The sequence below is a fragment of the Rhinoderma darwinii genome, chromosome 2, assembly GCF_050947455.1.
Source record: "Rhinoderma darwinii isolate aRhiDar2 chromosome 2, aRhiDar2.hap1, whole genome shotgun sequence".
Lineage (NCBI taxonomy): Eukaryota > Metazoa > Chordata > Amphibia > Anura > Rhinodermatidae > Rhinoderma > Rhinoderma darwinii.
Window position 1 is genome coordinate 465,754,347 of NC_134688.1, and position 15,707 is coordinate 465,770,053.

Here is a 15,707-nt window from a genome sequence, read left to right on the forward strand (position 1 = left end):
GAACCCCTCAATGGAAAGACAACACTGATGTGAACAGGCCCTAATACTACAACTCCCCTGCTGTGCCTGAAAATAATATTTAAACAGCACGGCTGAAAAGCACTCCTTAACCCCTTAAGGACACCATGCCAAGTCTGACCTTGAGGACCAGAACAATTTTATTTTATTTTTCTCTTTGCATCCGGGCACTCAACTTATTTTTTGTTTGACGAGGCTGTATGAGACGAGTTGTACATTTTTTTGGGGTCATGTTTTTTGCACATTTACATTATCGTTAATTTGTATGCTTTTATTTTGGTAAAGATGAAGCAAAAAGCAGATCTGCTGCAGTTTATTTCTTTTTACAACATACACCAATCATAAATGGGGCTATACATTTATTGTGCCGGTTGTAACGATACCAAATGTGTATATTTTAGGTTGTGGGATCGCCATTTAATAAAAGTTTATTTATTGTAAAGAACACAGATTTTTGTTTTATGAACATTCCTTTTTTTCTATTTTATTCATTTCACTTTTTTTTTTACCCATAGGGATATTTTTATTGCGGCAATTAAGTGGTTATCGGCAGAGATAAGAGGTTTCTCTGATCTTTGCCGTTAAAGCGTGACTGCAGATGTGTAGAACAGCCGTTGCCCCGCACATCAAGTCACGGGCGCACACAGGATTTGTCCACCGGTAACGGAATTGCTGCAAATAATTTCTGCAACAATCCTGCAGAAACTAGCAGAAATTCTGCTGCAGAAAACACACCACTTTCTGTGGTTTTTACTGCAGAAAATAGTGCAGATCTTGCTGCGTTTCCCTTAATGCTGTGGGATGGTGACGCAGCAATTCAGTCCACTTTCCGCAGCAGGAATTGACATGCTGCGGTGGTACAAAAAATACACACCGCAGGTTGATTTCTGCAAGGAAATTTTACGCAGCGTGTGGATGAGATTTGTTAAATCCCGCCCACTTTGCTGCTACTGAATTCTGCTGCGTATTTTACGTCGGAAAACACGCAGCAATTCCGCTACGTGTGGACAAGTCCTTACTGTGCCCAAGCAACCAGCATGACTAGTATTATCGTCCTGATGCGGCAACTGCCTGTCCCTCATGACGAGCATACTGGTCATAAGTCGGGAAACCAGTTCAGAACTTCTATTTCTTTGTTTTAATTTGAAAAAAAATTAGCCTTTAACATGACCAACTAACAGCGTAAGTATCGTGACTTGCAAAAATCAGTGCATGTGAATATATGTATCTTTGCAATATATCTTTTTAGGAGAAAAATTACATCTTCGCCTTCCAGCAACTTGTGCTCCCCTTTCCGTCAGAGATTTGTGTAAAATGTTCACAAACCTCAGCACTCAAAAAAAACAGTGAACCAGTAAATAGACTGGAAGTGTGGCTGAGAGGAAAGGGAAGCTGCAGCAGGAACCAGTTGTCAATGCAGTTTTTTGGCGGCGTGGCTTGTACAGGTGGTGAATACCTGCCCAAAAAAAATGCATTGCAAAACTGACAATGCGCAGTAAAGCAGCATTTAGGTTTGCTGCGCCGGCACACTACAGCTATGTGTATGGGCACCCGGAGACTGCATGAGGGGGACAGCATCTCACTAGTCAGACCTCGGACATCACACCAGGGAGAGTCTGACAACTCAGCAAGCATGGGCAGAGAAAATGAAGATTTACAGAAATTATGCATAGGGGAAGAGAGTGTGAAATATGCCGATAACACAACATTTCTGGCTCCACTACATCTACAGCTGTCCATGGAAGGATTGTGAAATTTGTTTTGTTAAAATACTTTAATTTATTACTGAAAGGACGGTCCTTATATATAATAAAAAAAAAAAAAAAAAATTCTAATTATTTTTTTTACCGGTTTCTACATATCCCAACTGAGGAACCAAATGCTCATCTGAACAGTTCTCTCTCCCAGGTACGAGCCGCTGATATGTAGGTGGATGAGGGTTTCCATCAACATCTACCAAAAAAGGTGGTGGCATCAAGTGTGGAGCCTGTTGGGTTTGTTCGTCAAGTACGAAGTGGTTTGAATCTACAATGAGGGGTCTATAGTCTGTGTGGAAAAACATCTGCTCCGGAATCTGAAATAGGAACACAAATTAACACATCAATTCTACAAATACAGATCACCTGCTGATAACTCCATCTAAGTCTATTAAAGGGCTTGTCCATTTTGGACAAAATACCTTTTTGACAGCAGCGTCCCCTCACAAGGTGTCTCGCTGGTCAGATTCGCTTTCGAATTGCATTATACACAGTGGAGTCCCATTATTATTACCACCAGCTAATAATCAGAGTAACCGCCGTGTGCAGCCCGGACAGCAGCTAGACGGGCAGGGAGTGATCAATAAGGTGCTGGTCGGTGGTCTCCGGTATCTGTGCTGACTGCAGAGCATCGAACATTTACTGGAAGGTGCGTGGGGGAGAATCCATAGAGCGAACAAGACGATCGAAGTCCCACAGATGCTTAATTGGGTTCAAGTCTGGTGAATTCGGGGGGTCAGGGAAGTTCTTGGAAGTCTTGGTCGTGCTCTTCCAGCCACTGTCGGATATTTCTAGCCGTGTGACATGTCGCATTGTCTTGCTGGAAGATTCCATCTGCCCGGGGAAGACAATCAGCATTTATGGGGGGGGGGGGGGACGACGTTATCTGCAACGATGGATTCATACCCAAATCAGTTCAGAGCCTTCCACATGGATGAGTGGCCCAGAGAATGCCATGAAATCCCCCCAGACCATAACGCTGCCGCCACCGGCTTGTGTTCTTCCAGCAATGGTTGCCGGGTGTTTGTTGTCTGATGTTTCTCGCCTGACACGCCAACATCCATTCATTGGATGAAGCAGAAAAGTGACTAATCAGAGTGGGCAACCCTTTGCCAATCACCGGTGGTCCAAATCCGATACTGCCGTGCAAATTGAAGCCTTTTTCCCGATGCACCTTGGTTAGCATAGGAGAAGTGACCATCCGTCTGCTTCAGAGCCCCATACGCAGTCGGCTTCGCTGAACGGTTTTAGACACACGTCTGGTCGCCCCCTGGTTGATTTTCATGGTGAGCCGCTCTGTAGCGTGTCGTTCGGCCCTCGCGTACCCTCATAGCCGACGTTCACCTCTCACATCAATGGCAGGTGGTGCTCCGCAGCTTCCACGTCAGTTATTCCCAATGGTGCCATGTGTCCACTCACGATACACTTTCCATCACACGAACAATTCACAAACTGCGCGGTTACAGAAATACTGACACCCCTGGACCGAAAGCCAATAATCATCCCTTTCTGCAACTCTGATAAATCGGCCCTTTTACCCATGACAACGAGTGATGTGTGTTCAGACAGCCTATCGCCCACCTTACATACCCACGATACATCATTTCCTTCAAGGGCGAAAAGCTGCAGACGTCGAGAGTAAGAGGTGGTCATAATAATGTAACTCTACTGTGTAGGGGATTTGAATATGGGTTTTCTAAACCGGACAGCCTCTAAGTACAATGCACAAACACGCTCTCAATATTTACAAACTTACCTTCTCATATGACTTTCCGCTGCCGAAGCCGAATATCCGCAGATATCCATGTGAATCAGTCCCGGCTATACGCTGCCCATCGGTCGACAGCTTGCAGTCCAGTATGGCACCATGGCCTTGTCCTTCGATCTGGATAGAATAATAAGTACAGATTACAAGGACTTCCCAAACAAACAGGATTGACACCACATTGTTGCTCAAGAAAAGGACTAAGAAGCATATCAGAAAGCTGGTAGAAACCCCGAACACGTGCAAGGGAAAATACATCTCACATGTCAGATACAATTTAGATTACATCAGTGTGAGTCTAGACGTGGACCGCACATCCACTTGTAATACATTGGTCTATAGCCGCTGGGCAAAAATTTATAAACATGAACGAGGTTCTTTGTTAACATTTTGATCAAATTGTATAAGCCCACTTGCCACTCCACGTCGACCTCTCAAAAAGTGGTCGCAGCACCGCATGGAAAGGTGAGCTTATTCCATCTGTTCACATGTTGTGGTGCTTTGTGGTGGGGTCTGTCCGTGTGGTGCTGCACTTGGGGGATGTGGCTCAGAGCCAAGGAGGCAAGTGGATGTGCGGTCCATGTCTAGCCTCACATACTGATACGATTTAGATTACATTAGATGAGTCCATGAGCTTGGACCTCGTCCGGACTCTTGAAACCGCTCAAACTTCTGTGATGGTCAATCTCCGATCCCAAATTCAACGTAAAATCACCGCTGCAGTGGTGGAGATCTCGGAGCACTGCCCTAGAGCTTGGTATGTATCGTAAGCTGGGATCAAAGTGTTATTCCCAACTTACACATTTATGGCATAACCACGGGATATCTGATAGATGCAGCTATGGGACACAGAAAAGGGAATCCCTAAACCCGCCTGGCGAGTAGGCGGCCGGCTGCCGCAAACAAAGAATTAATGGAGATGTGAGCACGCATTTTCGCAGCTCTCTTCTTTATGTTCAATGAGAATTATGAAAATGGCCATGGATCCCCTGCCTGGATCCCCTGCGACCAGCAGCCACCTCACTAGACCGACGAGGTGAGGTGACCTGGATAACTCCTCTACATACTGGGATTTACAGCGGTGGTGGTATATTTAGGAATTGCTACTGAAGCTGCCACTAGTGGAGGTTTAATGCATAAGGATTTATTTATCTCTTATTACGTATGAAAGCTTATAAAACTCCTAGGGGTGGCAAAAAAATAAAACCATTAAAAAAGGTCCATTAGCGGGAACTACCACAAAAAAGAAATCTGTGCATGTAACAGTTAATACAGAAATAACAGGAAATTTTAGCTATCGCAGGTTTTAGGAAATAAGAGGACAGTGCTGTGCTAATACACCATGCCAAGGATCAAAACAAAAAAAAATTACATCAATATATGCTAAAAACTAGGAGAGCAGCTTACCAAATTCAAGCAGTGCATGACTTTAGTGCCATTTTTAATATCCCATATGAAGATACTTCCATCATGTCCTGCAGATAAAATCATTCTGGAGTCAATGGGATGAGGTTCCAAGACATAAATGTCATTTTCATGACCCTGTGACAAGAAACAATATAATGACCAGTAAACCTCCAAGCCAGTCATAGAAGTATCAAATTCCCTAATATGTAGAATGTGTTCACCTCTGTACATCCTTTAATTTTCAAATAAAGATATAATTTATGTAAAACATTGGGTAACTTTGTAAATACATTAGTTATCCTGTACTGATCCAGAGCTGCACTCACTATTCTGCTGGTGGAGTCACGGTGTACATACATTACATTACTTATCCTGTACTGATCCTGAGTTACATCCTGTATTATACTCCAGAGCTGCACTCACTATTCTGCTGGTGGAGTCACGGTGTACATACATTACATTACTTATCCTGTACTGATCCTGAGTTACATCCTGTATTATACTCCAGAGCTGCACTCACTATTCTGCTGGTGGAGTCACGGTGTACATACATTACATTACTTATCCTGTACTGATCCTGAGTTACATCCTGTATTATACTCCAGAGCTGCACTCACTATTCTGCTGGTGGAGTCACGGTGTACATACATTACATTACTTATCCTGTACTGATCCTGAGTTACATCCTGTATTATACTCCAGAGCTGCACTCACTATTCTGCTGGTGGAGTCACTGTCTACATACATTAATTACTTAATGTCCCTCCACACTTGGAAAGTTACCGGATCACAGGAACCACATGGGTTAGTAATGTTACTTGCTGTGCCCTATATTGATTTACCTAGTTCTCATATTTATATCTATACTCTGGGAAGATCTGTGTGCCTTACTTAGGCTTAGCGACCTCTGAATTTACTACTTGATGCTTTGTATACATGCAAGCATGACTGTTACTGATAATGCCTATTTCATACTTTGCTTCTTATTAATGTTACTATGAGCTTGGCTGTACCTGTGATACGATCTACTTCGATACCGTATCTTGGCCTCTTACTTTTGTTATCATTCATTGCCATTTACCTCTGTCTCAGCAACAGTTCACACCTTCTCTTCTGTTGGAAGTTTTTTTTCTTCCTTTTACTGTGCTATATAGGAGTGGTTCCTCCGTGTTCTCCTACGTTATTTGGAGGTATACAGTTGTCTGATTTGTAGTCTACTTTTTAATCTATATGTAACCTGTATTGTTAAATAAAATTTATTTTTCTATGCCTTTGGCAAACTATATTCTAATCGTGCATGACTCCTTATTCTCTGTTTTTCTAATGTATTTTGGAGTTTCTATTCTGACATTAGGGAGGTCTAAATCCGCACTCGCTGGTGACCTAACCCATATAACAATTTTCCCTGTTGAGACATATGTTTATAATACATTAATTACTTATCCTGTACTGATCCTGAGTTACATCCTGTATTATACTCCAGAGCTGAACTCTCTATTCTGCTGGTGGAGTCACTTTGTACAAGATAAGCAAGGTCACGTGACTCCACCAGCAGAATAGTGAGTGCAGCTTGAGGGTATGTTCATACAGCCCATTTTCAGCTGTTTTTTGGGCCGTAAACGCCCGAAAAATCGGAAGCAGAACGCCTCCAAACAGCTGCCCATTGATTGCAATGGAAAAAACTGCTTTCTATTACGACGGGCCGTTTTGTTTTTTACACGGCCGTTTTGAAATACGGACGCAAAAAAGTGCAGGTCACTTTTTGGAGCTGTTTTTCATAGACTATTGAAAACCGCTCCAAAAACGGGCGTAAGAAACGCAGCGAAAATCGCGAGTGGCATCAAAAAACGTCTCAAAATCAGGAGTTGTTTTCCCTTGACAACAGCTCCGTATTTTCAGACGTTTTTGACTCAGCGTGTGAACATACCCTTAGGGTGGAATACCACCAGTGCAGTTTTTGATGCAGTTTGAGGGAAAGGCCAGAAGTAGGTCCAGCAGGAAGAAGTATAAGTTATGCCATTATATTTATTTTTCCTTTTGAATCCATTTCGGATTTTGGCTGAAAAACTGCCATGAAAACAGCAGCGCTTCTCCAAAAAACGCATGTGAAAAACAAAAAAAAACTATACTCCCAATGTGAACAGCCAGCAGAGGATCTGTCACTAGTTTATTAAACTCCGTATCTCCTAACTAATCTAACAGGTGCTATGATGCTGATAACTACCGTGCAATTTTTTGTTCAAAAAAGTTTATTGCAAAGTTATGAACATTTTTCTAAATATACTAATTTGGCTATACTTGCCAAATGGGAGGTTAATCTTTTTTTTTCACTCTGGGCACTTTAATGTTTTCTGTATGACGCTGACCAATCATTTTTTATACAGTTCTCCTCTTACCAGCCCAGCAACACCGAGTGATCATATAGTATACAGCTTCCATTCCTGACTGTTTTCAACTGGCGATACCTCTGGTTGTTTCACAGCTAGAACAGACTAGAATCTCCTCTTTCATAGGTCACCAGAACCGCTGTTCTAGGAGGTCCACAGCCCGAGATATGGCTATTTGAAGTGATCCCCTCTTCCCTCCAGCCTCAGTCTCTCACACTGTGTGAAGCAGCTTCATGCTGATAGGATAACGTCAGAGGCTGGGAGGAGCTCCACCTCTGGAGAATCGCTGGTGGTGACACCCACTTGTCTAGTATGGCCTAATTTGCATATTTAGGAAAAAGCTCATAACTTTTAAAATAATAAAAGTTTTGGGACACAATTTTCACTAGTATTATCAGCGTGATAGCGCCTATTAGATTAGCGAGGAGATTGTAAATTACTAAACTAGTGACCGAGCCTTTTTAAGAATTATCCTTATTATTGTAACCTAGGTTAGCATAATAGTCTTACTCACAATCAGCACATGCAGCAGTTTTCCAGTATGCGAGTCCCACACTTTAAGCAGGTGGGCACTGCTTGCCGTCACCACGTTGTTATCCATTACGTCCCATGCAATCATTAGTACCTTGGACTTTGGACTATCATTACTGGGTGATCTAAGGGGGGAAAAAAATATATTAAAAAACATAACTAAACATTCTCTTGTCTCAGATATAATATCGAATATAACCCGGGTGGCAATAATAATGCAGCTCTAGAGCCACGGACCAGGACCATGGAGTAGTCAAAGGGGCTCTCTGCTTTGGAAGTTGCTACTTGTTAGAAGTGTCCCTTGACAATATGTGAATTGTGTCCCTCAGAGAAGAATCAGGCAGTTTAATTTCACCATGCCCGATCCTTTTATTTTCAGGTTTACTTTCCTCTTCCTGTTCAGAATACACGCACGCTCGGCCAATTATTTGGGGGATATCGGGAGGAGTCACACACATTAGAAAGAAGTGGCTTGATGCTTGAACGAACCTCTCTGATAAACGATCGTTACACTGACACACATTTTAGGTTCTATTGGCCGTTACAGTTGTTCACAATGGCCATACACGAGTAATGGCCGATGTATTGCCAGAAGTGACTGCTACTGTACTTTCAGCGCTGATGGCATTAGAGTGTGTAGAGACAATTGCTTGACAAGGGAAATGGTGAGGCCCAGTTGTCAACTTTTCCAGGAGGAATAACAGAGGAACGGCAAAATTAAGTGTTCTAACAAAAGATGTTCCAGTAATGACTAGTACATTAAAAGGCAATGTACCTGTCATCTAGATTTGTATCCATGTCAAGTACAATACTTTTCCACTCCTGCTCCTCTAAACTCCATATTCGTGCTATTCCATCTTTGCTTCCACTTACAAACCTGAAAAAAAAAGGACTTCAGCTAAATAAATGATTTTACACCTTAAAAAAAAAAAAAAAAAAGGAACATTCCACAAAAAAAACGCATTATCAGGATTTTTTTTTTATTTGCGTTTGTAATTTCAACTAAATTCTCATGCACAATGCAGTATTCGGGATGTTGCCCGGGATCCACGTCACAAGTGCCTTCATGAGAAGAAAAAAAAATTAAAAAACGTTCCATATTCCAACTCCATTCAATACTTGGGTTATTCAGATGAACAGGTAAATCGTCCGTGTGAAGATCGGCCGTCACGTGGCTGCCTGTATTTCCATGGGGCTATTCACACGGCCGTTGTTTTAAGAGACCGTGTGAAGGGCCCGTGAAAAAAATAGGACATGTCCTATCATAGATCCCTTAATAGACTCCAGTCTATGAAGGATCCATGAAAACAGGCCCCGCACAGGCACAAATCGGCCGTGAAAAACGGACGATAAAGCCTTATGGAGGTATTTTCCACTAGAATCATTACACTCACCAATACTGTATGGAGGAGAAAATCCACACAGAATTCCTGAAAACTCACAGCAGTTTGCTACTTTTTTTTGATATTCTTCAATTATGATTTTATTGTCATTTTTGGCTACATTCACAAGGCCGTTTTCAGAATAAATAGAGTTCTATGGGCGTCTTTTTAACGGACCGTCAATAAATAGAACATATTTTAGGTTGTTTTCAAGCTCCGTCGGCCCCCATCGACGTCAATCAGATTTTAAGGGACGCTTTTGAGAAAGCCGTATGTGTGACGGCCATTAAAAATTGTTTGACTGCAAGCAGCGGCGGACACTCCCCTTTTGAGTGCCCTCACAAGGGGACTCCATTGTATCCATGTACTTAGGGCACGGATACAATGAACAGTGCTGGTGATGCAACCATTGGTTCCCTTCCCTGCGGCGCTTTTTGGTGATGCAGGCGGCAAGATCACGCCAACTGTGTTGCTCCGCTGGAGCAGGCCGGATTAGAAGAGATCAGGCTTGCATTGCTGGAGGAGAGGACGGCACAGGGACAGGCGAGCGTGGCACTATCTGGGTGTTTGAGGGGTTGGGACAAAAAAAAAAATCCTGATAAATGAAATTCATCCGTTTTTTGTGGGTTTTTTTTTTTAAATGGCCGCGCAGAGCGAAAACATGTGTGACTACAGCTTTATCACAAGATGGGCACCTGTGTTATTAGCCAGAACAGGTTATCAGATTTAATCTCCATTCACTGGCGGCAATAAAAAAACAGTTTTAGCAGGCGAGACTGGATTTACTTCTAAATCATGGTAACAAATCCCGTTCTCAACAAATACTAGACAGCAAGTATAAAAAATAATTAAAAGTACAAAGAAAAAAACGTTTTACATACCTTTCACTATTGTAGGAAAATAATATGCTGTCAACTATATCCTAGAAATGAAACATAGTATTGTTAGAAGGCCAGGGCAACTGCTCGGCACAACCCTCTTGCCCAAATGGCCCGATTGCAGCAGTGTTCTTCAATTTTCATAGAAACACATTGAATGATGCAGAGTCCAGGTACTCACATTATGGCCTTCAAGTTCAGAAACTTTCTCAGGTACTTCATTCCCAAAATAATAGAGTCTTATAGTGTGGTCGCTACCACCAATCGCCAAAAACATTCCACCTGCAACAGACAACATACAGAGTGAAGGCAACAGAATGAAGCTGGGTAACAGCCCTTCCAATCAGTTTTACCAGTGATAAGTAGTCACAGACATGCAGAGATGACCGTTTGTGTCTTCTGTGCAAGCCTCCTAGCCCACTCTGCACAGGGAATCCCTATGACATCATAAATTATGTCATGGGGTTCCCTAGCAACCAAAATAAGCAACCAAAATTCCCACAGACACTCTAAAATCTTTCTGGAAAGTCTACCCAGAAGAGTGGAGGCTGTAAACGCCACAAAAGGGGCCAAAAACCATATTAGCGCTCATGGTTTTGGAATGGTATGTCATTAAAGCTCATATAGGTGTGATGTCCGGTGTCCACAAACTTTTGGCCAGAAATTTCTAAAACATTCATCTCTTTTTTTGAGTGTGGAAGGAAATCCACACAGACGCAGAGAGAACACGTTGCACTTGGTTAGATCTGAATCCAGGACCCTAGTGCTGCCAGGCCACAGTGTTAACCACCGAGCCACCGCCCTGCCCTCAAGGAGTAACAATAAATAAATGAACCATCAATGGAATCGCTGCTGCTGCTGCTTGATCACTCATCACCATCAGGTTGAGTCATATAAATGGTTGTCTGATGATTGTTTTGTAATGATCATAACGGGTAATCCTTATACACCAGTAAAGATCCTATAAGGGTGAACTCACATGTGGTATCTGCCTTGTATTTTTGCAGTGTAAAAATATGTTGCAAAACACTACAATGCAAAAGCCTATGGAAAAATATTCTGCCACCTAGACACATATCTAGTTCTTGCGTTGCAGAATATTTTCCCATAGGCTTAGATTGTAACATTTTCTGCTTTGTATATTTACACTGCGGAAATACAAAGCAAGTGACTGCACCCTAAGGCTATGTTCACACGGAGTATTTTGGGGGAGGAATATCTGCCTCAAAATTCCGTTTGGAACTTTGAGGCAGATATTCCTCTCCCTGCACGCCGATTTTCGCGGCAATTATCGCGCCGTTTTTCGCCCGCGGCCATTGAGCGCCGCGGGCATAAAACAGCGAGATATACGCTTTCTCCTGCCTCCCATTGAAGTCAATGGGAGGTCAGAGGCGGAAGCGCCCGAAGATAGGGCATGTCACTTTTTCCCGCGAGGCAGTTTTACTGCTCGCGGGAAAAAGACGCCGACGCCTCCCATTGAAATCAATGGGAGGCGTTCTCGGGCCGTTTCTGCCGAGTTTTGCGACGCGGTTTCCGCGTCAAAAAACTCGGCAAAATACCCCGTGTGAACATAGCCTAAATCTTTCCATCTAAACAGAGCTTAACCCCTTCCCTCTTTGGCCACTTTTGACCTTCCTGACAGCCTCATATTTCAAATCTGACATGTGTCACTTTATGTGGTAATAACTCCAGAATGCTTGTACCTATCCAAGCGATTCTGAGATTGTTTTCTCGTGACACATTGGACTTTGTTACTGGCAAAATTTGCCCGATACATTCAGTATTTAATTGGGAAAAACACCAAAATGTTGCGAAAAATTGCAAAAATTAGCATTTTTCTCAATTTAAATGTATCTGCTTGTAAGACAGGCAGTTATAACACACAAAATTGTTGCTAATTAACATCCCCCATATGTCTACTTTAGATCGGCATCGTTTTTTGATCATTTTATTTTTCTAGGACGTTACAAGGCTTAGAACTTTAGCAGCAATTTCTCACATTTTCAAGAAAATTTAAAAATGCTATTTTTCCAGGGACCAGTTCAGTTCTGAAGTGGCTTTTAGGGCCTTATATATTAGAAACCCCCAATAACTCACCCCATTTTAAAAACTGCTCCCCTCAGAGTATTCAAAACAGCATTTAGAAAGTTTCTTAACCCTTTAGACATTGCGCAGGAATTAAGGCAAAGTAGAGGTGAAATTTAGAAAGTTCATTATTTTTTTCCAGAAGTTCATTTTGAATCCATTTTTTTGGAACCACAGAAGGTTTTACCAGAGAAACGCAACTCAATATTTATTGCCCAGATTCTGCAGTTTTAGGAAATATCCCACATGTGGCTCTAGTGTGCTACTGGACTGAAGCAGCGGCCTCAGAAGCAAAGGAGCACCCAGTGGATTTTGGGGCCTCCTTTTTTTAGAATATATTTTAGGCACCATGGCGGGTTTGAAGAGGTCTAGTGGAACTAAAACAGTGGAAACCCCCCAAAAGTGACCCCATTTGGGAAACTCCACCCCTCGAGGAATTTATTTAGGGGTGTAGCAAGCATTTTGACCCAACAGTTTTTATGCAAAAATTTTTGGAAGTAGGCCGTAAAAATGAAAATCTAAATTTTTTCAAAGAAAATGTAGGTTTAGGTATTTTTTTTCATTTCCACAAGAACTGAAGGAGAAAAAGCACTTGTAACATTTGTAAAGCAATTTCTCCCGAGTAAAACAATACCCCACATGTGGTAATAAACGTATGTTTGGACACACGGTAGGGCTCAGAATGGAAGGAGCACCCTTTGGATTTTGGAATGGTTTCTGGGCGCCATGTCACATTTGCTGAGCCCCTGTAGTACTAGTACAGTGGAAACACCCCAAAAGTGACTCCATTTTGGAAACTGCACCGCCTGAGGAATCATCTAGGGGTATATTGAAAATTTTGACCCCAAAGGTTTTTTGCTGAATTAATTAGAATTAAGCCATGAAAATGAAAAATATTTTTTTTTTCCAACAAGATGGTTTTAGATCAACGTTTTTCATTTTTACAAGGAAGAAAAAAGCACCACAACATTTGTAAAGAAATTTCTCGAGTACGGTAACACCCCATATGTGGTTATAATCAGCTGCTTACATATATGGGAGCATTCTGAAAAAAAGAAGCAGTATTTATCTTTTGGAGCGTAGATTTTGCTGGAATGGTTTGCGGACAGCATGTTGCATTTGCAAAACCCCTGATGTACCAAACAAAAGTGACCCCGTTTTAGAAACTACACCCCTAAAGGCATTTATCAAGGGGTGTAGTGAGAATTTAGACTCCACAGGTGTTTTTCAGAAATTAATACGCAGTGGATGGTGCAAAGTGAAAATTGCAATTTTTCTACTGATCTGCCCATTCACCGCACAAGATGTTGTGCCCCTGGAGAATCTTACCCCATAAATTGTTAAGCGGGTTCTCCCGGTTATGGTAATGCCTTACTTGTGGACATAAATTGCTGTTTGGGCACACTGTACGGCTAAGAAGGGAAAGACTGCCATTTTGAGCATGGATTTTGCTTGGTAAATAGTTCTGTTTGGGGTTTTGCTGGTATTTCAGTTTATAATGTGGTGGCATATGTAATCTGTGAGGAGTACATCAGGGTATATGTAATCTGTGCGGAGTATATCAGGGTATATGTAATCTGTGCGGAGTACATCAGGGTATATGTAATCTGTGCGGAGTACATCAGGGTATATGTAATCTGTGAGGAGTACATCAGGGTATATGTAATCTGTGAGGAGTACATCAGGGTATATGTAATCTGTGAGGAGTACATCAGGATATATGTAATATGTGAGGAGTACATCAGGGTATATGTAAGCTGTGCGGAGTACATCAGGGTATATGTAATATGTGAGGAGTACATCAGGGTATATGTAATATGTGAGGAGTACATCAGGGTATATGTAATCTGTGAGGAGTACATCAGGGTATATGTAATCTGTGAGGAGTACATCAGGGTATATGTAATCTGTGAGGAGTACATCAGGGTATATGTAATCTGTGCGGAGTACATCAGGGCATATGTAATATGTGAGGAGTACATCAGGGCATATGTAATATGTGAGGAGTACATCAGGGTATATGTAATATGTGCGGAGTACATCAGGGTATATGTAATATGTGAGGAGGAGTACATCAGGGCATATGTAAGCTGTGTGGAGTACATCAGGGTATATGTAAGCTGTGCGGAGTACATCAGGGTATATGTAATATGTGAGGAGTACATCAGGGTATATGTAATATGTGAGGAGTACATCAGGGTATATGTAATATGTGAGGAGTACATCAGGGTATATGTAATCTGTGTGGAGTACATCAGGGTATATGTAATATGTGAGGAGTACATCAGGGTATATGTAATCTGTGAGGAGTACATCAGGGTATATGTAATCTGTGAGGAGTACATCAGGATATATGTAATCTGTGAGGAGTACATCAGGATATATGTAATCTGTGAGGAGTACATCAGGGTATATAATCTGTGCGGAGTACATCAGGGTATATTTAATCTGTGAGGAGTACATCAGGGTATATAATCTGTGCGGAGTACATCAGGGTATATAATCTGTGCGGAGTACATCAGGGTATATGTAATCTGTGCGGAGTACATCAGGGTATATGTAATCTGTGAGGAGTACATCAGTATATATGTAATATGTGCGGAGTACATCAGGGTATATGTAATATGTGAGGAGTACATCAGGGTATATGTAATCTGTGCGGAGTACATCAGGGTATATGTAATCTGTGCGGAGTACATCAGGGTATATGTAATCTGTGCGGAGTACATCAGGGTATATGTAATCTGTGCGGAGTACATCAGGGTATATGTAATCTGTGCGGAGTACATCAGGGTATATGTAATCTGTGCGGAGTACATCAGGGTATATGTAATCTGTGCGGAGTACATCAGGGTATATGTAATCTGTGCGGAGTACATCAGGGTATATGTAAACTGTGCGGAGTACATCAGGGTATATGTAAACTGTGCGGAGTACATCAGGGTATATGTAAGCTATGAGGAGTACATCAGGGTATATGTAATCTGTGCGGAGTACATCAGGGTATATGTAAGCTGTGCGGAGTACATCAGGGTATATGTAAGCTGGGCGGAGTACATCAGGTTATATGTAATCTGTGAGGAGTACATCAGGGTATATGTAAGCTGTGAGGAGTACATCAGTATATATGTAATATGTGAGGAGTACATCAGGGTATATGTAATATGTGTGGAGTACATCAGGGTATATGTAAGCTGGGCGGAGTACATCAGGTTATATGTAATCTGTGAGGAGTACATCAGGGTATATGTAAGCTGTGAGGAGTACATCAGTATATATGTAATATGTGAGGAGTACATCAGGGTATATGTAATATGTGAGGAGTACATCAGGGTATATGTAAGCTGTGAGGAGTACATCAGGGTATATGTAATATGTGCGGAGTACATCAGGGTATATGTAATATGTGAGGAGTACATCAGGGTATATGAAATATGTGAGGAGTACATCAGGGTATATGTAAGCTGTGAGGAGTACATCAGGGTATATGTAATATG

General features: G+C 41.9%; 1 protein-coding gene and 1 long non-coding RNA gene across 2 annotated transcripts in view; one reads left to right on the plus strand and one right to left on the minus strand.

Annotated features, from left to right (window-relative positions):
• Nucleotides 1-15,707, minus strand: part of BRWD1 (bromodomain and WD repeat domain containing 1) — a 99,510-nt gene that overhangs the window by 37,713 nt on the left and 46,090 nt on the right. The window contains exons 11-17 of the mRNA XM_075854611.1: nucleotides 10,307-10,407; nucleotides 10,129-10,169; nucleotides 8,641-8,742; nucleotides 7,849-7,990; nucleotides 4,948-5,082; nucleotides 3,532-3,660; nucleotides 1,867-2,092 (exon numbers count right to left, since the gene is read on the minus strand). Coding sequence (XP_075710726.1) covers nucleotides 1,867-2,092; nucleotides 3,532-3,660; nucleotides 4,948-5,082; nucleotides 7,849-7,990; nucleotides 8,641-8,742; nucleotides 10,129-10,169; nucleotides 10,307-10,407 — 876 coding nt within the window. The remainder of the gene's footprint in view (nucleotides 1-1,866; nucleotides 2,093-3,531; nucleotides 3,661-4,947; nucleotides 5,083-7,848; nucleotides 7,991-8,640; nucleotides 8,743-10,128; nucleotides 10,170-10,306; nucleotides 10,408-15,707) is intronic.
• Nucleotides 10,628-10,971, plus strand: LOC142741639 (uncharacterized). The gene is made up of 2 exons (XR_012881215.1): nucleotides 10,628-10,729; nucleotides 10,827-10,971. It is a non-coding gene; the product is annotated as an uncharacterized LOC142741639 (long non-coding RNA).